Below are 24,530 nucleotides of genomic sequence, written 5' to 3'. Positions count from 1 at the left end.
TGTAATTGGACAAGTTAGTGACACAGAGGATTGATTATAAAATATTTTCCATTCCTGTTCTCATTACTCAATACATAAGACCTATACAGGGTGATTCTGTAAGAAACAACTAGTGGTGAAAGGATGACAAAAATGGAGAGCGTTTTGTTTTATACTCAGGGCCCTGGGTAGTCAGTCGAAAATTTCAAATGCGTAGTATGCCTTTATGCCTTACAATATATCGTTGGAAATTGGAAAAATGTAGGAAAAATTTTTTAGTTTACAAAATGGCCACCATGTAACAGATGGCGTTTCAGTTTAACGTAACGAGAAATGGTTGGAAGTAAGGACGAAAGAAAAGCTGTGATACGAGTGTGTCCGGGGATGCATCAAATGAAACATTTTGTTTGCTTCCTTGGCAAGTTATATCTTATGGTAAGTTGTTTGTGTATCCTCACCCAGTGGCCATATCTCGGAGCGTGTTGAATATTGTGTTACTAAACTATAATTTGGACAATAAAAGTACAAGAGGACACCTCATTGGTTACGGGAACATCCTCAGGGTCGTCACTGTGAGAGAAACCTAACGTCGGTATTTCAAATAGAAAGATAGTGCAAGTGACAAATGGTTCGAAATGCCTCTACCTGTTGGGTAACATTCGGAAAAACAAAATAAGTCTATGAACGTCTAAGGCCAAGATAATCGGGACTAAAGTAATTGATGTAATAGCAAGTTAGGACCCCGATCCTGTATCAAGCAAGTCAAGCATCATAACACTTGGAAACTAATAGTACTATTAATATCATTTAATTATGTACTTGCTACCAGTTTCAGATACATACTAGCAATCGTGTAGCGACGACATTTGACAACAAGAAAAACAGAATACGTTACTGACATCCATAACAAGAAATGAATATATGAATGCCGTTCAGTGTAGCTTTGGGACTTCTTTACTTTCATTAAAAATAAAATCTATTTAACTATTATTTATTAAAACTAATCCGAATGAAATAAGTACACAAAATTTCGCAGATATCAGGCGGGAAACTTCCAAAACTTTTAGAACAAAGAAACGGGATTTTTTGAAAGCTAAAATTAAGGAACTTGAAGATAATAGTAAAAATAAAAATATTCGGGACATGTATAAGGGGATCAGCGAATTTAAGAAAGGCTATCAACCTCGTGCTTATATATTAAAGAAATCTGACGGAACAGTTCTCATTGATACGGATAGCCTTTAAATAGATGGAAAGATTTCTTTGACGATTTGCTGAACACGCAGCCAAAAACTAATGTGCGTGGAGAAAAGGAGATACACACCGCAGAACCGTATATTCCAGAACCCAATCGAATAGAAGTGGAAGCCGCTATAAAGAAATTAAAGAAACACAAATCTCCGGGTGTAGATGAAATTCCGGCTGAGTTAATTTTAGCTGGAGGCGAAAAATTGTGGAACAAGATACACAAACTCATTCTCCTTATCTGGAACAAGGAAGAATTGCCACAAGAGTGGAAAGAGTCAATCATTGTTCCAATTCACAAGAAAGGCGACAAAACTGACTGTAATAATAATCGAGGCATTTCTCTTCTGTCAACATCCTATAAAATCCTTTCAAATATTCTGTTAGCAAGATTGACCCCATACGCAGATGAAATTATTGGAGATTATCAGTGCGGATTTAGACGAAATCGATCAACTATCGACCAAATATTTACCATTCGCCAAATACTCGAAAAAAAGTGGAAATACAATACCCCGGTACATCTACTATTTATTGATTTTAGAAATTCTTACGACTCGGTTAGGAGAGAAACATTATACAACGTTCTTACAGAGCTTGGAATACCGAGAAAGCTAATTAGATTAATTAAGATATGTTTAAGTGAATCCCAAAGTAAAGTCCGGCTAGGAAATTTTTTGTCTACGAGCTTCCACGTCGAAAATGGCCTGAAACAAGGAGATGCGTTGAGGCCATTATTATTTAACTTTGTGCTGGAATACGCCATAAGGAAAATCAAAGATAGCAACCAGGGCCTAGAGTTGAACGACATTCACCAGGTTATGGCATATGCTGATGATGTAAATTTAATAGGGGATGATAGGAGAACAGTAGAAATAAATGCAGAGATATTATTAAACGCTTGCAGGGACATGGGTTTAGAAGTAAATGCAGAGAAAACTAAATACATGGAAGTGCGTCGGGACCGTAATACGGCAAATTGTGGAGGCGTTAAAATATTAAATAATACTTTTGAGAAAGTGGATACTTCCAAATATTTAGGATCAATATTAACAGACGAAAATCATATTCACGAAGAAATTAAATGTCGACTAAAAGCAGGGAATTCGTGTTACTATTCGGTTCAAAATCTCTTGTCGTCGCGAATTCTGTCGAGGAATTTGAAGCTTAAAATATATAAAACGATAATCATGCCTGTTGTTCTGTATGGTTGTGAAACATGGTCGCTTACTCTGAGGGAAGAACATAGACTGAAAGTATTTGAGAACAGGATCCTGAGAAGAATATTCGGACCCAAGAGGAACGAGAATGGGGAATGGCGGAAGCTTCATAACGAGGAACTACATAGTTTATACGGTTTACCCAACATTGTTAGGGTCGTCAAGTCTAGGAGGCTTAGGTGGGCAGGTCATGTAGGTAGAATGGAAGAAAGTAGAAACGCTTTCAAAGTCTTGACTGGTAGACCCATAGGAAAACTACCATTAGGAAGACCTAGGCGCAGATGGGAGGATAATATTAAGATGGATCTCGCAAAGATAGGAATACAAAGTAGAAACTGGATCCAATTAGCTAAGGATAGAAGTCAGTGGAGAGCTTTTGTGAACGCGGCACTGAACCTCCGGGTTCCATAGGCCATAGAGTTAGTTAGTTAATCTGGTTTGGTCAGATTTTAGTTTTAATTGAGTCAAAGAAATTAATGTAGTGACGATCATACACATCATGCTTCAAACTGTGCTGTTACGGGAATTAAGCTTGCATTAGTAAATGGAAAATCAGCTGATTAGATAGGCTATTAAAAGTCTATATGACGTGCATATTAATTTGTAACAGATGAATACACTAAATAATACAATACTACACTGAACAGACGTATGCGAAATAATGGAGTAATCCTAATATCATGCAATATGTGCTGATTCTAGAAACATTATGGAACGAAAAATTAGATATATAACATTCGAAACATAGTGATTATGACAGGCAAATCGCTCATTTAGACGATACGATCAGTGAACATGATCGTGAAGATGGAACTGTACAACATTGAGCTCACAAATGTTCGAAATGTCCATTATTAGGTGCCAAACAGTGAACAATTCTTGTCGAATTTGTGAGCTATACGGTGTCCAGCTCTGTTTCTCCAATAGCTTGGAACGCTGCTGCGATCCTCGTTTCATACATTTAATGGCCTTTCCTGCTAAACAGTGTCTCTTATTCGCCCCCAGGAGAAAACGTTCATATATGCCAGTTCAGGAAACCGCGAAAGAAATGCTACAGCTAAATCCTGTCCAATCTACCGACCAGGAAATTTAATGTTTCTGATATGCAGATACAGGCAGTGTGCGTACGACAACCATCTAATTGTATCTACATATTTGTATGATATACAATAGGCACTTCTTTTAGGAATGTTTGTAAGTTACGTTCAAGGAAAAGTCTAAACCGCACACTAATTAATCAATGTTCGTCGAAAAACCAGGGCGTGATGCTATAATGACCGATTATCCCAGTTCACACATTGATACTCCACCGACGTTAGTCGCCTCACGTAACTGGTGGGGATTGTTGGTAGACCAGTAATGTGCATGAGGAAGATAACCTATTTGTCATTGTAAACTTAGCCTCATCAGTCCATAATACATAGCAACTAAAAAATTCTGGCTGTTCCTGTAACTTGCCCTGTGCCCATTGACAATATTGACATAGTCGATTATAATCGGTCGTAGTGATTTCTTGATGTAATGAAATGTGATGTGGGCATAAATGGTGTTGAAGAACTATACGTAGAACGCTGGTTTGACGTATACGACGGTCAGGAGTTAATTGTCGACTTGAAATGTGAGGGGTTGACAGCAATCACAGGAAGAATATCGATGATAATATTGTCATTACGTATAACAACAGGAATCCTACGTACACCATATGCATGAGAAATGCGTCCAAGTACTTCTCAGCCGATCAGCTAAACACCGAAATACATGACGCAAGAACGGACATCTGTCAGGATAGCGATGAGCGTTTAACACCGCTGCTGCACTGTAATTTTGATGACATTTACCCAATATCATTAACATATTAAATGTTTCCTCATTCATGTACAACGTTGTGTTCTTGAGTGGAATTGCCACTTGAATACGTATAGCGTGTTTCAGCACTTAACAACAGAAAGAAACACCGTAATAGCCTCCCCTGCACCTAATACTTTCAAAACAATGTATCACTGTAACACTGTAGGCACCTGAAAGAAGAGTAATTTGGGATTTGAAAGAAGAAACAATTGATTAAGAATACAAACAGCCCCTAGACACATCTAGGTGTAGCATAAGATACGAACACACCAACTGTAGTATTTAGCTTAAATGCATTTTTCCAGAAAGCTACACTGTCGTTATATCTATCAAGAGAAAGACTACATTTTCATTTCATATTATACCGGTGCTACTAAAGTGAATGTCTATCCCATGTGTTTGTTCAGTGCAATTTGTTATAACTTTCCCTTTTGAACGTTCTGCTTTGCTCATTTTAACCATATCAATACACATTCCTAGTCTGTCATCTTAAAAAGCATTTTCCCAAGAAGAGTTCCACATCGGCGAAGCATTTTGAACGATCTGTCACATGCCCCGTCTTCCGATTTGTACTATTAAAATCAGATTCCTTTTTCCCTCCAGGACCTGCAGAGATAGTTCATGGATTGCGCCCATTCCATTGTGATATTCACTTTTATGTTTGATCAAGATACCGTCAGGAACGTTAACTGGACAAAGTAAGGGACAAGCCAGTACTGAAATTGCAATTGTTCTGGTTATTTTTCCTTAGAATGTTGGTGGACTTAATTTGCTTGCATAGTGTTTTCCAAAAGGTTTCGAACGATGTCACTTTCACTATCTTCCTATTTCAGATATCGAAGTTAGGTTATGTTCCTCAGAAAACTTGACGAGAAGGCTGTTCCAGTCCCAATTGATTCCTCCATCCGCTTTTATTATTGATATTTTCGTTTGTTTACGGTATCTTCAACAGGCTCGGAGATATGACACTGGGCGAAGTTACATAAACACCCTATCACAAGGTATAGTTTGCAGTTTAAAATGTCGAGTGATCTTAGGACCCTGAGTGACAAGCAGAAGCCCCATTCTGTACTGTCCTATCTCAATTTTTCTCTCATTTCTTTATCTGCAACCGTTTCTGATTGTTTTACCTGTTAAATGGAAATTATGACCATTTCTTAAACTGTGGCCTACAGGAAAACTGTTTCCTACAAAAGTTGTTTTTATAGCAGTAAAATAATTTTCTTAAGTAAAAGCATTCATTTTCCGGCAATAATTTCTTTTGATTTCCGCATTAAGTGTTACTGATGTATTGCACGAATTTATTGCAGGTAATGGGGAGAGCGTATGTGTAACGTGTTATTCATTCGGCAATGTATCAAATTTAATGATGTGCACTTCGTGTGGACGTCACTATCATGGCAACTGTCTTCCTTTGGCCTTATCACCAGGTATGTAATATTTTATATTATAAAACCATTTGGAATTTCAGTTAAGGGAAAGAGAGATTTAGATATTTACACATTAAATGTGCTAATTGTTTTTATTCGAGAAATATATTTTCTTGTGGTAATTCGAAATCTTTACCTAATATTGTTATTCCTAGATTAAGTTCCTCTAGCTTTTGTTTGATCTAGTTTTGAGTTAGTTTTTTTTTTTTTTTTTTTTTTTTTTAAAGGCTATAAAATATTTGTGTGAAATAGTGTTTTGTTAATGATTGTTACGAGACTGATTCTAATTTCTTTTTGAAAAGGAAAAAAGAAATGTACTACACAGCGGCAATTAGGAAATGTGACTTACTTTTTTCTTGCAAGGTTAGTTTTGACACGAAAGTTTTTCATAGTGGTGAACCTTGCGTGTCTTTAAAAATACGTTCAGAAATTTCCAGCTTGACTGGCCACCAGTGTAGGCCGACACGGCTAAGTATAGACTTATGTGTGATACCTCATCGCAGTTCCTCGTGGCTACATATCTTTCGCGTGGGAGATCGGGTTCCATTCCCGGCGGGAGCTCATGTAGTTTGGATCCCATGTTAAGCTGTAGGTCCCCGTCTCATGTAGCCTAGCTGCTGAAAGGGATGCTAAAATCAAATCAAGAGTTGAACAAAGAATGAGTATAAAATTCTCTATTCGCGTAAAGGAGAACTCCAACGGACACATTTTTGATATGTTTAAAAAGATTTTTGATAGGTCTGTCAGAACGACTGAAGTGATTGACGAAGTTCAGGATATCATTTTGAATGACCGAACTATAGGTCAGGATAATATCAGACCTCTGGGAGTAAATACAAAAACTGTTCGCCGAGTAATAACGAAGTATTTAATGAAACGGAAGCTGTGTGCACGTACGTGTCCCATTAACAGAGGTGCAGAACGTGCAAAGAATGCACAATTGCCAAAGTTAATGGCCGCTGCTGAAAGGGAGCAAAATTTCTCCAGAAAATCATGGTAGAATATAAATATGTGGAAACTAAGCGGCATAGTGTGTAGTGGAAGGATCCAGATTTACCATTTAAAACAAAATAGTCACTCCTGATGGTTTTTACGATAGCAGAGAAATTATTTCCCTGGAATTTGTACCGATCTACCAAAGTGGAGCTTTTATATGGAAGTTCCGAAATTTCTGCTGCGAGGAATTGCACGTGTACATGTGTAAGACTGGAGTATCGGAATGACCTCTACTTGAGGCTGTTGCATCACAATGCGGTGATTATCCTTGAATTTTTGACCCAAAAAAAAGTTCGTGTTACTAGTCCCCCTTATATCGCTAGACTTGTCCTCCTGTCTTTACTTTCTTCTCACCAAATTACTACTGAAGGGTTGCTTTTTGATTGTTTTCACCATCTTGAAAGCAATGACTAGGATCTACTGTTGGTCTAGAACTTACAGAAGTATTTCCGTAATTTACTGAATCATGCAAAACTATGTGTGAACAAAAGAGTTCCCTACTTAGAATAAACCGATGCATTGATCCTGTTTGTTATTCGTGTTTTTTTACAGAGCTGTTTTTGTTTCCTAATTGCCGCACTGCGTAGATTCTATGTCTGAATATTTTGTACAGTTGTTTCAAAATAGTTATTTTAGTCAAACTGATAACGCTTGGAAAATTTTATGTACATTATATTAGGTTTTCAATATGAAATACTTGAACACAGATCATGTATGTGTGATGGAAACTAATGAATAGGGACTCTGGTAAAGACCAAACTCGACTTCCTGAAAATCTGATAAGACATCACATCTAACGGCATTAATACTATTAGTGAAATTAAGAGTTGAATTTTTTAATAAGTTCGGTTTGTTTGTTACTGGAATCTAAATAACGAAATTGTTCTTTCTTGTGTAGCTGTTCGCGCTGGATGGCAGTGTGCAGATTGCAGGTTGTGTCAAGTGTGTCGTCAGCCAGAGGATGAATCCAGGTTATTGTTGTGTGAAGTTTGTGATAAAGCATACCATTCTTACTGCATTCGACCGGCAGTAGCTACAGTTCCCAAGTTAGGATGGAAGTGCATGGTAAGTTTATAACATTAAGCTCATAGTAAAGGTGGAACAAAGCAAAAAGCTTTTTCTAAGTATCTGTGTTGTGGAAAGTAGACAATATTCAACGTGTTCATAAAAATACCATCATAGTTGAAATTGGTATTACGTCGCTTTGGGTAATTGTATTTAAAGGAAATTGGTCACATTTGAAAGAAAAACTCAAATGTTTTTGTGCATCTCAACAATGGAGAACAGTGTCAATAATGGATAGGATCAAGCAGAGAAAAAGTAAATTCACTTATGTTTACTTTGTGATTAGTCGATATGGGTTCATTCTTTGACATAGCAGGCAGTTGCTATTTCTGCTGCTTGGGAAACTTTTTATGTTTCTGTACTGTTATGCCATAATGTGCTAACGTAAATTTATTTCCTTTTGTTGTATTGTGTTGTTATCAAAGAATAAGTTTTGAGGAGTTATGGACATGTCGGAAATGATGAAATCTTCTACAATGGCCGCCGAGGTCGCCTGGCTTTTCGGTTTGTGACTTCCTTTTATGGGATTACGTAAAGGATTGTGTCTATGTACCCGATTGCCTCAAAACTTGCAAGAAGTGCAAGTTCGTTTCAGTGCTGCCATCCAGTCCATTTTATCAGATATGTTGGAGCGTGTGTGGCGTGAATGGGAATATCGTTTTGATGTCTGCATCGCCACTTGTGGGCCCCACATTCAATGTCTATGAGGTATAGTAAAAAATATTTTGAGTTTTTCTTTCGAATGTGACTAATTTCATTTAAATGCGATTATCCAAAGCGACTTACTAACACTTTATGGTAAAGTATAATAGTATTATTATAAACACGGTGTATAAAATAAAGTTTTCCTTCGTGTAATATCTATTATGAATAAACGTTATGTAGCCAGAATCTTCATGTAATTAGTGAAAGTTAAAGCCTAACGTGAAATCTGTCCACATATTTAACACAATATGCTTTATTTTAATATTACTTTAATAAATGTTAACGGGTTTTCTGTATATAGCAATTCCAGATTATAGTCAACTTAATTATTCGTTAGATTGCATATAGTGTTAAAAATAGCCAATGGAATCAATAACTTTGTAAAAGCACGTAAGCTTCTTTTTCATCATCATATTTCCCTTAGGCTAGTTCATTTATTTAGCACATATCAGGCTTATTTCAGATAATAGTTATTTTACTTCCCAACACTGGTATATATAATTGTGCAGTTCGGAGGGAAAGGGGGAATTTGAAGTTGGTTTAGTAAGGTGACAGAAGTTTCTAATAAACGTGTCCTCAGACACTTCGTAAAGAATAGGTGATTTTAGAGCACAGGTTGCACCTATGAAAATATTTGGGGGAATTCAATTTTTCATGGAAAATAGTACAATGAAACTGACGAATGTTAAAGTTAGAGGACGGAATTGTAAATTTGAAAAGGAAAATAGTACATTTTGGGGGAGAACGGTATTTCGGAGGAGAATTCTAAAACTGGGGAATGGGTAGTATTAACCAAAAATATAGAATATTTTGAAGAATACTAGAACATTTTAAAATATTATTAGATTTATCATTAACATCTTTATTGATGATAAAAGTGTGAAATAATCACATTTCAAAACTGCAAATGGGATTTCGAAGAGATAAAAATAAGAATTCAAACAGTATAATATTAAAAATATATATATTAGGTTTCCACTTCTATAATTTGTGTTGATTTTATAGATCTGATCTGTAATAATATCAAGTCTTCTAAAAAGTATTGAGCCTTGTGCGCATGAAATAGCGTTAATGTAACAAATCTGTGTATGAGTCGCAGCGGGTCAGACTTAACGTCATTTGACAGCTGACAGTTTAAGATAGTAAATGTGCAAAAAGTGTCTGAATTCTTGTAATCAGAGTAGTATTGCACCGTGAAGATGAATGAACTTTTCGCAAAACAGCGTCGTAATTTTACAATTTTATCTCGATAAAGGCGCAAATACTGCGCAGGTTTGTGAAAAAATTGTGCTGAAAAGGTGGTTCAGTTGTTTTCTTTCTTGAAATCGATCTCCAAGATTCTCCTCGTAGTGGGCATCAATTACAGCGTATGTAGAGGCACGAGTTTTTCGCAATGCGTGATAAAACTAAATGCGTCAGAATTCAGTTATTCAGTTATTTTCAGTTTCTTGACCGTTTATGATATTCTATGTGTATTTTACTGGTTTCAGTTGCGTTGCGCGAAATTGGCAGTTTATGACGTTTACTCCATAGGATGGTAACTCAAAGAGAGCAAACATCACATTAGATAGTCGTAAATAGAATGTTTTGCCCGAACGTTGATGATGAAACAAGTTATTACAAGTAATAGCTCCCTTCAACGCTAACTACACATAGGCAAAGATTCGAAATACAACCTTTAAATATACTTACACGCTAAAGATTCAGCATCATATTTTTCGAAAGATAATAAACACCACAAACAATAAGTAAGAATTATTTTCGGTACCATGCACATAAACTGATTACCACAAGGCATGAGGAGATAACATGCAAATCACAACCAATACGCACAAATGGACTTAAAATTTTAATAATTAACTATAACAGGGTGTCTATCGGTCACGAATGTCACGAAATCAGAAAACGGTGATGAAAGTCACGAAAAAGTCATGAAATTTAGCGTTTGGGTCACAATTTTTTTAACTGTGCAAATGTAAGTACAGATTAGAAAAGCTTGTTTTATAAAACGTCAAAATTCACCACCAAAAATGTCTATGGTCGGCTTTAGACGCTACCAAATCGCAAACAAAGTACGTTTCTATCGCATGGATGAAAATTCGTCCTAATTCGCACCCGAATTCGCTATTGAATATGTTTGGAAATTTTATGATTTTGTAAAGAAAAGGTCACGAAAAAGCTACGAAATTTCATTTTGGAATTTTAGTAGACACCCTGTATACGTGAGCTGTTCATCTCCATCGTGTCGGCGCCAAGTAGTGCTGCCTACCGCCAATTCTCTCTAGTTCTCGCTGTTCGCGTGAGTTTCTCGTGCTGGATGACGTAAGAGCGGACAGAGCTGTGATTGGCTAGAGAAGCACTGGCCAAGGTTTAAGCCAGTCGTCTGCATCCTCTGAGCAAGAAAACGCACACAGAGAAACATAATCTGCTTGCAGGTGACAACCCTTTTAAAATAAAAGAGAATTAAACTGCTTGAGCCGCATACAGCCAAAATAATGTACAAATGAGTTTATGACAAGTTTTGCGCGAAATTTTAAAAATAAGTTTTCATTACTTTAAAATGTTAGTTTTCCGCTGACGGAACGTAGAACGTGGCATGAACTGTGCATTTTGGGTGATTAGGACACGACTATAGGGAATACGTTGCCCGTTAGCTATCACCATCGCAGCTGGATGGGAAGTTCTGAAATGATGGTTGTTTGAAGTTTGTTGTAAATGCACTTACATACGTGTGGCTTCCAACAAGCAATGCTAATTGTGAGGGATTTTTTTTTTCTAAGTATGAACTGATGATAAGTGACAAATGCACAACAATGGAGGAGGAAAATGTGGAAACATGTGACATGCTTATGTTTAATGCTTAAATGTAACTTGTGCCTATGTGTTTTCAGAGGACAGCAAAACTTTCCTACTCATAGTAAATTTAGTTACATTTTCCCCTTCAGTTTGATTTTTTTTTTTTTTTTTTTTTAAATATAGTTTTCTATAAGTGAAATTTACAATGTCAAGTGAAATAATCAGTGTATTTTGTTTTTAGGCAGTTAATGGTTTATTTCTGTAGTGATCTATGAATAAAAAGAACAGTTGTAAAATTGTCAGGGAATATCTTTTCCACAAGAGCTACAAAATGCAAAACTTTATTTGGAAAATGCGACAAAAGGCGAAATATGAAAAACGAAACGCGTAATTTTCAAATTCTTAGTGCGAAAAACTCGTGCCCCTAAGCATATGATATTCTGACGAAAGTTGAGCAAGACCGGTATGTAAGGTGTTGTGACATCGCCAATTAAACATCCATCAACAAATAGTGTTAAACTATTTGGAGAAAGCTGTCTACAAGAAGATCGGTCTTTGGGTGTCACGTGATCTGACTCAGACATTTACTCGATCGAATTTCTATCTACGAACCTCTACTGAAACGTAACAAACTCGAGTCGTTTCTGAAGTGATTGATCACGAGTGATGAAAAGCGGATATCCTACGGCAACAATATTCAAAAAAGATCATGTCGAAGCGAGAAGAGTCTCCATGGTCTGTTGTGATGAGATTGGAAAGGCATCGTGCATCATAAGCTGCTGCCGGCTGATGTAACTGTAGACTCGGGCCTGTGCTATTGACAATTAGCTCAGATACACTTCGCAGTTAAAAACAAATGGCCGATAGAAAGGGTGTCATCTCGTACTACTGACAACACCAGATCTCATACCTCTTTAACAACTCATCAGAAATTGAATCGAGAGAACTTGGCTGGGAGGTTGTAATGCATCCACTATATGGGCTGCACCTCACACTGTCAGACTATCATTTGTTTCGGTCTTTGCAGAACTTCCTCAATGGTGTTAAGGTATTTTCAGAAGAGGCCTGTGAAAACCACTTTTTTAAAGCAGAAACTACAGAAGTGCTGTAGCGACGCGGTTATGGTGTTGCCGAAAGAATGGGAGATCGTCAAAGAAAATGGTGCCTATGTGGCTTTATAACGTTATTTTCAAATAACAATAAATGTATTCTCAATTTTGACCACCAGAAGATTGATACCTTTTAGATAACTTGATATAAAACTCGTTAATACCTAGAACAGGGATTTAACGTCAGTCGTAATAAGATGTTTCAAGATTGTTTACTTCATTCCTTAACTGTTTCGCTGCCACCTTGATTTCAGTACCGCAACCCAATGTACCACGTATACTTCTGCAACATTTACCCTTTTGCAACAAACTAGAAACATCTAGCGGAAACCAAGCACACTACAGAAAATGACCTGGTCAACATTGTGTGCCACGAGACTATAAAAGCTCTATAGCTGCGTGTGCCACTTTACAGAGAGTGTCTACAATGAGAACTACCTCTTGACGTCGAATAGCGTCATATGCTACACAGCAATAGGTATGAATGACACCATATGGCGTCAAGTGGCAGCGAACGAGTTAAGTAACATACGAAAACTACCTCGTAACACCGTTAGCGAAATTCCATTTATGCATAATATTGCACATAGGACAGAATTTGTTTCAAGGCGTAGCAATAATCTTCCTAGCTAAAGAATATGGAAGGTTTGATTTGTGCTCTTATGTTGCCTAATAAACGCATGGTATTGGATTCGTTACCGTTTATACTCCGCGTCACCTGAATTGGCGTATGGCATCAGCCAATAAGCTCTCAATGCGCTGTTACCAAACTTTCAGTGATAAATCTAATCATTCATTATTCCCACAAATATGAACAATTATGAGTGATTAGATTCCTTCTTGAAGGTTTAGGAACAGCACACTGATTCCACACGACAATTCGGGTGACACGGACTATAGTTTTTCACTCCAGAAGATTCAGTTTAATGAAATTTGGAATGAGCCCGGGTCTCCGTCCCTTTCGCTACTCAATCTTCTTTTTGACCACTTACATATTTTTATTCTTAAGGCTGGTTCTCTTTCATTCATGTATCTAATTTAACCGTAATAAATGTTCATTAGTATAGACAGTGAGCTGTCCAAACCATCAGGAGTTGCGGTACAGTTAGTGAGGGTCTGAGTGAGCGAGCATCGACCTCAGTGAAAGTAGGACTAATCGATAGTGGTTTCATCCGTTTATCGTATATTTTTTTTTTTTCGGAAATTTTGAAAACATTTTGTGTAAAAATAGACAAGTGAAATGTAAATTAACGAAAATTGCTTTAATTCGAATTTTCTGTCTCGATTTTATAGGGGCCAGTAGATGCAGTACCGATAACAACTTAAATTTACTTTGTTTCTTTGCAGAATTGTCGAGTGTGCAGTGACTGTGGAGCGAGGCGGCCGGGACTTGGACATTCATCTCGATGGCATGCACATTTCACTGTTTGTGACTCGTGCTACCAGCAGCGGAACAAAGGGTTAGCCTGTCCGTTATGCGGGAGGTCGTATCGTGCAGCCGCTCAGAGGGAAATGGTGCAATGTGGGTTGTGTCGAAAGTAAGTTTGTATTTGTTACTATCAGTACCTTTTAGGATTTTTGGTGAAACGCAAAATTTCTGCTTTGAATGTATTATTTCTTATGTTCCATGTTTTAGAATGTTCAAACGTATGTTCGCTCCAAACTTGAATATGAACCCTTGTATAGAGACCAGACACAAAAACAAACTTCCTTTTAAATATTCTTACCAGCCAACATATATAGTTCTTCTCAGCTCGGTTCTGTCTGGTTTTCATTGAGGAAATAAGTGTTAGGGTAAAGGAGAATCAGATAGCACTAGACTGAATTCCTGCTAATCCGTTATGTATTAGACCTATATGTTGCGGGCTGGAATTACTCTCAGGGGCAGGAGTGTTAATGCATTTTCCTTTTTACCATTCATTTCTCGTAATTTTGTTATCGTCCCCGTTGGCCTGGAAGATAAAACTTTAGAATATAATACAGTACTATGTTGCGTAGTTTTAAGACACATGATCGTGCTAATGACATGCTGTAGAGAAAGGTACAGGCTTGTATTGGAGCTCACGTATGTAGAATGTTTTAATTTGTTCTGAGTATTTCTTAAAATGGATGCGTTAAGGTTGCGACTTTTTTCAAGTCGCTCACTCTTCTATTTATATTTTGTCCACTACTGATTATGACTACTGAATTTTACTACCAGTATTGTCCTCATCATCTCAGTTTTAAGTATAAAATAGTATGTTATCCAATAAGTATCTCCGTACTTCGTTTAAAAGTATTTAAACATGTTGTTTTGTATTTATACACTTTTATATTGCGGGGCCATGGTGTCTCAAGGGTAGCGCGTTCACCTCTGGTGCATAGGGTCCTTGGTTCAGTTCCAGTCTGCACCAGGTGAATTTTGTGAACAAACATCGTGTGCGTGGGTTCTCTCGAAGCTCTCTCATTTTCTTCAACCAATTTCATCCATCTCTTCATCACAGTTTCCCTAAGCTTCGGTGCATAATCATAGGATGTTATTTTTAAAAGAATCCCGTTGTATTGCATATTATTCAGTGGGATGCTATATGAGATATAATTCTACAGCTTAACATGGGATCCAAACCACATGAGCTTCCACTGGGAGTTGAACCCTGATCCATTGAACGAAAGGTGCCTACACTAATCATATTGTCACAAGGGAGCTCTAATTAGTACTTGAATTTATTTTTTATTTTATTTTGCGTTTATTACTGTATTTTATGTAAACGTATGTGGTTTTGTAATGAAAACCATGTCTTCTTATTATTACGTAATTTTTAAATTTGTGTATCATTTTGTTACCAGACATGTTCATGGCCAGTGTGATGCGGAAGCTGATTTGGCAACGTATCAACATAGAAAAGAGTGCAACCCTGACTATGAATATGTGTGTCCAAACTGTAAAAGTTTAACGGAAGTTGGAAGGCAGTTGCTTATTAAGAAAAGAGAAAGTAAGTATCGAAAACTAGAATGGGTGAAAATGCTAGTATTATTATTATTTTAAATGAAGTTTAAATATCCATCCCAGCCGCACTGGTTTAACGGTTCCCGTGAGATAGTTGGACTCAGGCAGTGCCAGGTGTGGTTAGTAGATGGGTAACCGTTGGAGATAACCAGATGGCTTTGGGATAAAAGCAAGAATGTACTCTAGTTTTCTTTGGGCATTAGAATATTGAACTTATCAATAAGTTGTGTGTATGATATCATAGTACTTTTGTCTAACTATGTATATTACTTATAAAATTAGGCTGCTAAAATATATTAATAATTATTATTTGAATTTATTACTAGTATAGTATGCTTATTCTCTTTATCAATAAATTGGCTACCTGCCTAATTTTAGCAGTTGAAGTAGAATCTATAGTGCCCAATATGGAGAGATATCACGGCAAAATATTCTGTTAATTCGTATATAACTTCGAATATAAGATAAAGAATATTTAAAATGACATATTTTTATAGGTATGGAAGATGCAAGTGTCGATTCTAGTATATTAACAACGTCTCAGGAAAGTCTTTTCATAGGTGACGACTCTTTATCAAGCATGGAGATTGAAGATCGGGTAAGCGACACTTTTGTTTTCTCTCTAGCGAACGTTTTACTCTTGATAGAAAAGTTCCATTGTCTTTATAAAATGTGTGTTTTTGCTAAGAGTTTTTTACTTCTGAAAGAAAATGTATTTGCGATGTTTTGAAACCATGAAGTACAGCATTAAATACCATAGCAGTTACAATAAAAGATGGGATAAAGTAATAGAGAATTCTTTGAATTGCCAGAGAAGTGCTGTATACAGTCAACTGGCAATTTGGTAATGAAAATATAGAATAGTGACTGTTCGTTTGAAATCAGCAGTCAATAGAAAAAGCGTATCTGAATAACAGAAAAACCGTATCTGAATACTGTTCACACTAGTTTGAAACTACGTGCAACTTGAAAAGTGAAATCCGACCAAAGTAAATGCTTGTTACTAATCTACAGAAGGTCGGTCCACATTTATGGAAACTAAGTGGAATGTCCGCCAGGGGTGCTAGAATCGTACAGACAGTAAGCACAGCAGAGCAATCAGAAACCAGTTGTGTGGAGATTCCGATAGCAGGAAGTGAAGTGCTCCGAGTGTAAAATGCCTCCAAAAGTGACACCATTCTGAGTGGGGTACATCACCGCTTTTCCGACATCGGATACAGCTACAGTGCAGTTGAAGAGTTTGATGTAATAATGGCGTAAACGAGTTTACGCCCTTTTGCATCAAACGTATTTGTGGCTTTTGCCATGCTTGTTTAGCCTCATGGTAACATTTCAATTCAATATCGGATTAAAATGCTGCATATTGCATTGTTTTATGGAAGGAAAAACACTACTTAAATTTTCAACACTTTTCTCCAACTGCATGTTTCAGACTTACGCCCTTATTGCATCAAACACCTCAATTGTGAAACAGTATTCGTCCAAGGGTTTCACCATTTCCAAGAAGAGTATTACCAATGTTCTCAGATGATGATGATGATGAAAAAAAAAAAAAAAAAAACAGAGGAAGCGGGTGTGCGCACAGTGACACGAAAATAACTCCCCCGTCCCAAACGTACAATGGATGTGGTTTGGCAAGTGCAGAAGTTGGTGACCCAGGAGAATCCGCCGCTACAAAGAGACATTGCCAGGAGTGTTAGAAGATCCAAGTCAACTGTGCAGAGGATAATCAGCCAGGATTTACGCCTGCAAGTGAAGCATAAGCCACATGTTCACACACTGTCAAACACATCCAAAAACGCAGGGTCCATTGCAAACGGCTCTGTGAACGGTATTTAGCGGGTGATAAATGGAAATATGTGGTCACATTAGACGAGGCCTGGATCTATTTGTCAAACTCCAAGCGGGTTCGAGCCATTTACTATCATCCCAAGGATGCCAAAGACTGTGCCAATTGGGTCCGCACGTGCCGCGAAAGTTTTCCCCGTGGCTTCATGGTGGTTGCAGGTTTTTGCCATAAAGGGAAACTTCCCCTGCATAGAGTTGCACGAAATGTAAAAATTAACGCAGCATACTATCAACAGCACGTTCTGGAGCCATTATACCGGCAGCATATTCCGTCGTTGTATGATGCTGAGGTGTCGAAAGTCTTCGTTTATCAAGACAAAGCAGCCAGCCACACGGCTCGAACAACTGTAGCATACATGGCCCGCAAAGCGCGTGAAACTGGAATCCGTGCTATTACATATTCAGACATCCCTGTCAAGTCTCCCGATGCACCAATGGACTTCTGTGCTTTCGGGTGTTTGAAGCGAGCGATTTTCTTACTTCGCTCACGCACATTGACTCGCTTGTGGAAAGTTTGTAAGGAGGGGTGGTCCAAACTTGATCAGATTTCTCTGAACAGAAGTCTACTCCAATGGAAACTTCGGTGTCGGGCTATAGTTTATAGTCAGGGTCGTCATATCGAGCACAACCGCTGGTGGAAATGCGGCTTTACGCCCTAGCGTAGGGGACACACAATCGTTTCCATAAATGTGGACCAACCTTCTGTGGAAACTATCATTGCCTTCATCAGACACAACGAAAGTACAGTCTACGGCCTTCTGTGTTTTTCTGTGTGCAAAGCTATGGAAAACTAACTTGGAGCAAAGTTATAAGCATTTGATATGAAAATTATACGAGGGTGTGATTCTGTTGTGAAACTAAGAAATTAATTAAAATATGGATTAATCAATAGTATTGTAGCTTACATTGTAATGCATGGCTATAGAAAAGTGAATTTGTTACAAAGTTCGGAATTTCCAGACATTTTCATACAAAAATTCGAGAAGTACCCTTTTTACGTATAATCTGATAATGAAATGTGAGAATACTTTTTTCACAGGTTTTGCGTGGTTTTATTTCTAGTATATGTTGTTTTCCCTGAATTTTTACTTTTCATGTATTTATCTATTTTATTTTATTTAAAAAAAAAAAAAAACGTTCTTTGGATGAATTTCAGTTGCATTTTGGACTTGAGAATATCGTGAATTGTGGTTAGAAAGTAACTTTTTTCTTCTTTAAAAATGTTTTCTAATGTAGTGCTTCTTCGTTACTTCAGTAATACTGGTATTGAAATTCCTTTTGAAGTTGCATGATTTTGAGTCTGTGTCTAAATAATGCAGGTAGAAGGCTTAAATAACTATAGCTAATTAACTAATGCGCTCGTAAGAATCGTAAAAGGATTATTTTTGTCCTGTTACTTGTGGTTGTATGAGTGTAATACAAATTTCACTTGAAAGTGAGATTGATTTTATTCTCTTTCCAGTATGACGACTCTCCAGTGAAGGCTGTTGGATTAGGAAAAGGTAAACCATTCTGTGCTAGTAAAATTGCCAAGAAAAAGTTAGGTCTTGCCAGTACCACTAGACCAAGAAGTTTGGGAAAAGTTGGTCTGGGGAAAGTAGGGTTTCAGAAGAGGCAAAGAGTTCAAGACTTCGGCCGGAGACGCGTTCATAAGCCAAAGATGAGAGGAATATTCGGAGTTCCAGGACTTGGTTTACAGGTAAGTCAGTCATTACTATACAGAGATGTTCTAAAGTATTGTTAATATAAATCCTTCAAAAAATATCATATTAACAAGCTCAGAAAGTTTTCATTTTCGCTGACTGCATTAAAACTATTTTTATTTATTTATTTATAGAAGTTGCAACATGCTAAAAGATTCAAGTTAAGTCGATGTGTCAGGTACGAATAAACTAGAAGTTATCCTTACGTGATGTGTAATATTTCTGTTGAACTGTAATAATTCATGATTATTAAGGTCTCTAGCCAACAGTAATATAATTATTTAATTATTAAAAAGAAAGTGAAAACAGTAACTCAGTTGACTGCGTCTGTAAAAGTTTCCCTGGATTGTTTCGGCCACTTAAAAGATATTTTCAGTTTTGCAGATGTTTCTGATTGTGCAGTGGCCATATATAGTGTGCCAGCGTTAACTGTCAAAGAATTTCGATTCTAGTGCATTCTAATGATTACACCCTGAAGAATTATTTTAATATTTGCACAGAAGTTTGAAGTGATGCATAAGTTACGTGAAGAAAAGCAGCAGAGCCTGATATATGTTATAAGTGCGTATAATATATACAGAAGATTTGTTAAATTGTCAATTTTTTTAATGAAGAAATCACAGCAAAATTTTCTTTCTACATAAACAATCAGTATAACAAGTCTCATTCCGATTTTGAACACTTGGACTAAAAGTGCAAAATGTGTTTGTAACGTGATTCGATCTTAATGTGACTTAATCTCTCAAAAGGCTACAGCCTTAGTGGCGAAAACCTTTCAAGGAAACTCTTCTAGATACAATCAACTGATTTAGTGTTTTCAGTTCCCTTTTTAATAATTTGATCTTAAAATGTGTCAATTTGTGTCTAAGTAAAACTTACTGGAATTAACTGTGATACTTGTCGATGATGTAGGTAAGTATTAGTTAATCTTAACAAAATGTGTCAAATGATATCTGTTAAAATTTATGGAAGCTGTATTACATGTCTGCGTCGAGAACACTTTTTGTTACTAACCAAAAGAGGTGTAATCGTATTTAGTCTTGAGAGATCAGTATTGCTCCCGAACAGGGGCGGATCCAGGACCAACGTCTGGGGGTGGTGGTGTCATACTGCTACTTAGAGCTACTTTTAACAGCTTCAAACTCTGAGATGGGATTTATTTATATATATAAATTAAGAAAGTTTTTCTCTTCTGGGGGGGTTCTCTTCTGGAGGGGGGCGATCATCTCCTGGATCCGCCACTGTTCCTGAAAATGCAAAGGAGACTTACAATACGTAGGAATTAAAATAGAAAATAATAATAAGAGGAACATAATTTTTTGAAGAAAGAAAGAAAAATACAACTATCATGATAAAGAAAATTTCAAGACTAATTATTGGTAGTCTAATATCGGACCGAGCTCTTCAGTTAAGAAAAATCTTGTAACGTAGTCGTAGTGTAGTGTTTAGTTTTAACATTTCTCAACTGTGCCCTTTCTTAAGTGAATTAACAAAGGAATTCTTAAAATGAGAATATGAAAGGAAACGGAAGAATTGTAAAAACTAGGATTGGTTATAGTTGAACATCAGTTTCAGTGCTGTTGACATACAGTTTATTCTGAGATCCTAACCACATGACCTTCCACTGGGAATCTAACCTAAGTATGTATGGTAACCATAAACTCACGATCTGATATTGTCCACCGCAAGTCCACATTACTATGGATCCCTCGCACAAACCTGAGCTTTTAACGGCTGAGCGGGCGTATCCTGAAGATTCTGAAGGCTGATTCTACCATTTAATCGACGTTTGTTCGAGTTTGAAAACTGAGGGTAATAATAATAATAATAATAATAATAATAATAATAAAAGATTACATATCTTTTCCGTAATGGTAAAGCCAAAATACATTTTTCTTCTTTTTTCAGAGACCTCAAGCGGATTTTTCATCCTCAAAATCCGAGGAAGAGCCTGGCGTAGAGAATCGTTTGGTGTTATGTTCAGGGAAAGATAAATTCGTTCTTCATCAGGACATCTGCGTTATGTGTGGTGCTCTTGGGAATGATCAAGAAGGATGCCTTATAGCCTGTTCGCAGTGTGGACAATGTTACCATCCTTATTGTGTTAATGTTAAGGTAAGAGCTGTTCTCTTTTAAGAAAGAAAAAGAAAGTCTGTGTGGCTATATTGCAAATAATTATTTTGATGTTGGAACAGTTATCTTTTTCCCTTGCAGCGATAGAAGAAATTAAATTTCGTACAAGGTAGCTTTCTTTTAAAAACCTCATTTTCAGTTACGTTATACAATAATTTTATTATATTAGGCTCTCAACAAAGATAGGTATATTATTTGCAAAATTGTATAAAACTTCCAATGTTGAGTTTGGTCGCACGAAATGCCGTCCGCACAATGCTTGGAACGTGTATCTGTTGCCTAGACTACAGTACATGATACGCGTGAACGATGGAAAGATTGAATGTAAAAGCGTGTAGGAAGATCACTGGCGAATTTTATAACAGTAATCGTATTCAGTTCCTTTATTTTAGGATTTAGATTTCTGGGCTTTTCTGGCATCTATGGCCATGTTAGCCCGTCACGTTTTGAGGAATGATGTCCTTCAGCGATCACTATCCGGGGAAAGGGAAGGAAGGAAGCAGCCTGGGACCTATATGCTAGGTACCACCCCAGCATTTGCCTGGTGTGAATTAGGAAAACCTCTGACCATCAGTTTATAGCAATATAGATGCGGCTAAAAACAATCTATTGTATAATTCAAAGATTTACGAAGGAAAAATTAGAAGTCGGACATGAGAAAATTTGCGTAAATTGGGATTGAAGTTAAACATTTCGCACGTCTTTGTCTCGAAATTATTAAAATATCAAATTGTAATTTGGAAGAGGAAAAGCGCACCCATATACAATCTGTATGTATGTATGTATGTATGTATGTATGTATGTATGTAATGTATGTATGTATGTAATGTATGTATGTATGTAATGTATGTATGTATGTATGTATGTATGTATTGATAGCAAGTTCCAGCTCTGTGAATTTCGTCAAACTACCTCAATATTGTGCATAACGAAGCCTATTTCATCTCTAGCATGTCAGCCTCTGAAGTTAGTTCTATAAAGAAGTCTTGTATGTTGATCTCTAAGTCAAATCCAAGCGCCATTCCAAGTTTCCACAGAAGCTTTTTAGCTTAATCTCCAGTCCGCGATTCTGGGTGGGAACACGGTCGGAAAGCTGTAGCAGTTTTTTCAGTCCAGCCATCCCGAGGTTTTTCGTGGGGTTTCCTCATTCACACCAAGCAAATGCCGAGATAATACCTAACATAATAGTCACAGACCTCTTCTTTGCTTCTCCATTCTTTTCTTCTACCTGATTCGCCGAGCAGTGTGATCACCGAGGGACGTCAGTCACTCTTCATACTTTACGGGCTAACATGGCCATAGATGGCGAAATACCAGAAATCTAATTCCTAATTCTAATCCGTCCAGAAGGCCGTTCTCAACCATTCATTGCATCTTTCCGTCTCTGCAACTAGATGCGTATACTCTTGGTAATTCATACAGAAAAGAGTTATAGTTTCTTTAAATAAATAAAAAAAAAAAATGTTGCTCTGACCGGCCATGGCATCCTTACATTATGCGGCCGATACTTGGCTAAGTTGGCATGCTACAACATACCTACATTCCCCTTAGAACAAAGTCGCAAATATTCCTCAGTAGCGAACCATCAAATGATTCTTGATTCAGTTAAATTAAAAGGTATACTTAAACCTTTAGGAAGCTCAATACATATGACTTTTTTTTTCTTTCTTTTTTTTTTTTTTAAATACAGGGTGTTTATCGGTCATGAAAGTCACGAATGTCACGAAATCAGAAAACGGTCATGAAAGTCAAGAAAAAGTCAAGAAATTTAGTTTGGGTCACGACTTTTTGTTATCTGTACTAATATAAGTACAGACTGGAATATTTTGTTCAATGAAACATCAAAATTCACCACCAAAATTGTCTGTGGTCGGTGTTAGACGCTACCAAATCGCTAGCAAAGAATGCTTCTATCGCATGCATGAAAATTTCCCCTCTTGAAAATGTTACGAAATTTTATAGTTTGGTAAAGAAAAGGTCACAAAAAAGTCACAAAATTTCATTTTGGAATTTTAGTAGACACCCTGAAATATACGGTATATTATTATCAACAAGCTCCAGATGCAGCTGTTAAAATATTTTATACTGGATTATCTCGTTGAAGATTAAAAACGCAAAGATCTATTATCTTTCATTTGGTTGCTGGTTCGACGTTCATTCATTGAACTTTTATCAAAATTCTAATGGTGAATTTCAGAAACTTTTGCATAAGTTTTTCTTCTTCTTTTGGCCGATGTATGACTGACAGTACTTTAAGTTTTAAATGCTTTGCCACGCGTTTGTAGGACATTTTTCCTTGTACTAAAAGGTTTATTTCTAAGCTGAACGTACGAAGGTTTATTTCTAAGCTGAACGTACGTCATTTTGTTCAGTAAAAAAAAATTACAGCATTTTGTACTGAAAATCAGTGTTAATTCTTTATAACAGATAAAGCTTCGCAGTGTAAGTTTAGATATTAACTGAACAAATTATTTTTCTGTTTTGCACGATACTTATACGAATTAGAATAGTTTTACCATGGCAGCCAGATCTTACCTGTTCTTAAACGACATGTGGAAGTACTTCTTTTAATTATTATTATTTTCTAAAGTGTATATGTAATATCTCTTAGGTGACAAAAGTGATCCTTCAGAAAGGCTGGCGGTGCCTTGATTGCACAGTGTGCGAAGGTTGTGGTCAAAGGAATGATGAAGGTAGACTAATTCTCTGTGATGACTGTGACATTTCATACCATATATACTGCATGGACCCACCACTAGATTATGTTCCCCATGGGAATTGGAAATGTAAATGGTAAGTTAAATCTGAATGTCAATTTTTTAACTTAAAAATATTGATTTAGTTTTATGTTAAAAACTTAGATGGTGAAATTGAATGGAAAGAGCAATCTAAAAGCAGATCCCAGATATGTTCTAGCCTATTCTTACTTAACATTAGATGTTTTACCTGTCATAAAGTAGCATAATTCTCTTTTTTTGCATACCTTAATTATATATACGTTATTTTTGTATGATTAAGTCGTATTTTATATGTTAATGCATTTGGTTACTGCTTTCCGTACACACTACCCGCTAATTGTTGCCTGTAACTTCTTAAAAATTTCTTTTGAACCAATTAACTAAGTTGGTGAAATTCAGTTTTACTTCGGTGTAAGTACATCTTTCTAGTCACAGAATGTGCTATTTGTTATATATATATATATATATATATATATATATATATATATATATATATATATATATATATATATATATATATATATATATTAATCACTTTTTTTTTCTAGATTATTTTTAAACTAAAATTTTCGCCCTTAAAAACATAAATACTTGATTTTTCGTAACGTTTGAGGTCGAGACACTCCGAATCGTACTCATGATTCATAATAAATTGTTAGCTTTATATTTAAACTAGGGTTCAGTCTGTGGAGCGAGAATATGATTCAGTTCCAACGTTATAGTGTATGT

The 24,530-nt window shown here is 36.6% G+C and overlaps 1 protein-coding gene across 10 annotated transcripts in view; it reads left to right on the top strand.

Annotated features, from left to right (window-relative positions):
• Positions 1–24,530, top strand: part of LOC145678807 (histone-lysine N-methyltransferase 2C-like) — a 262,032-nt gene that overhangs the window by 30,201 nt on the left and 207,301 nt on the right. For all 10 annotated transcript variants that reach the window (XM_081749328.1, XM_081749335.1, XM_081749329.1 and 7 more), the window contains exons 8-15: positions 5,603–5,722; positions 7,617–7,783; positions 13,741–13,931; positions 15,220–15,365; positions 15,877–15,977; positions 18,690–18,926; positions 20,839–21,045; positions 23,675–23,856. In XM_081749328.1, coding sequence (XP_081605454.1) covers positions 5,603–5,722; positions 7,617–7,783; positions 13,741–13,931; positions 15,220–15,365; positions 15,877–15,977; positions 18,690–18,926; positions 20,839–21,045; positions 23,675–23,856 — 1,351 coding nt within the window. The remainder of the gene's footprint in view (positions 1–5,602; positions 5,723–7,616; positions 7,784–13,740; positions 13,932–15,219; positions 15,366–15,876; positions 15,978–18,689; positions 18,927–20,838; positions 21,046–23,674; positions 23,857–24,530) is intronic.

Source organism: Thermobia domestica, chromosome 2 (genome assembly GCF_964235325.1).
Source record: "Thermobia domestica chromosome 2, izTheDome1.hap1.1, whole genome shotgun sequence".
NCBI classification, from domain to species: Eukaryota; Metazoa; Arthropoda; class Insecta; order Zygentoma; family Lepismatidae; genus Thermobia; species Thermobia domestica.
Note: the sequence above shows the minus strand (reverse complement) of the source record. Positions and strands in the feature narration are given on the sequence as shown.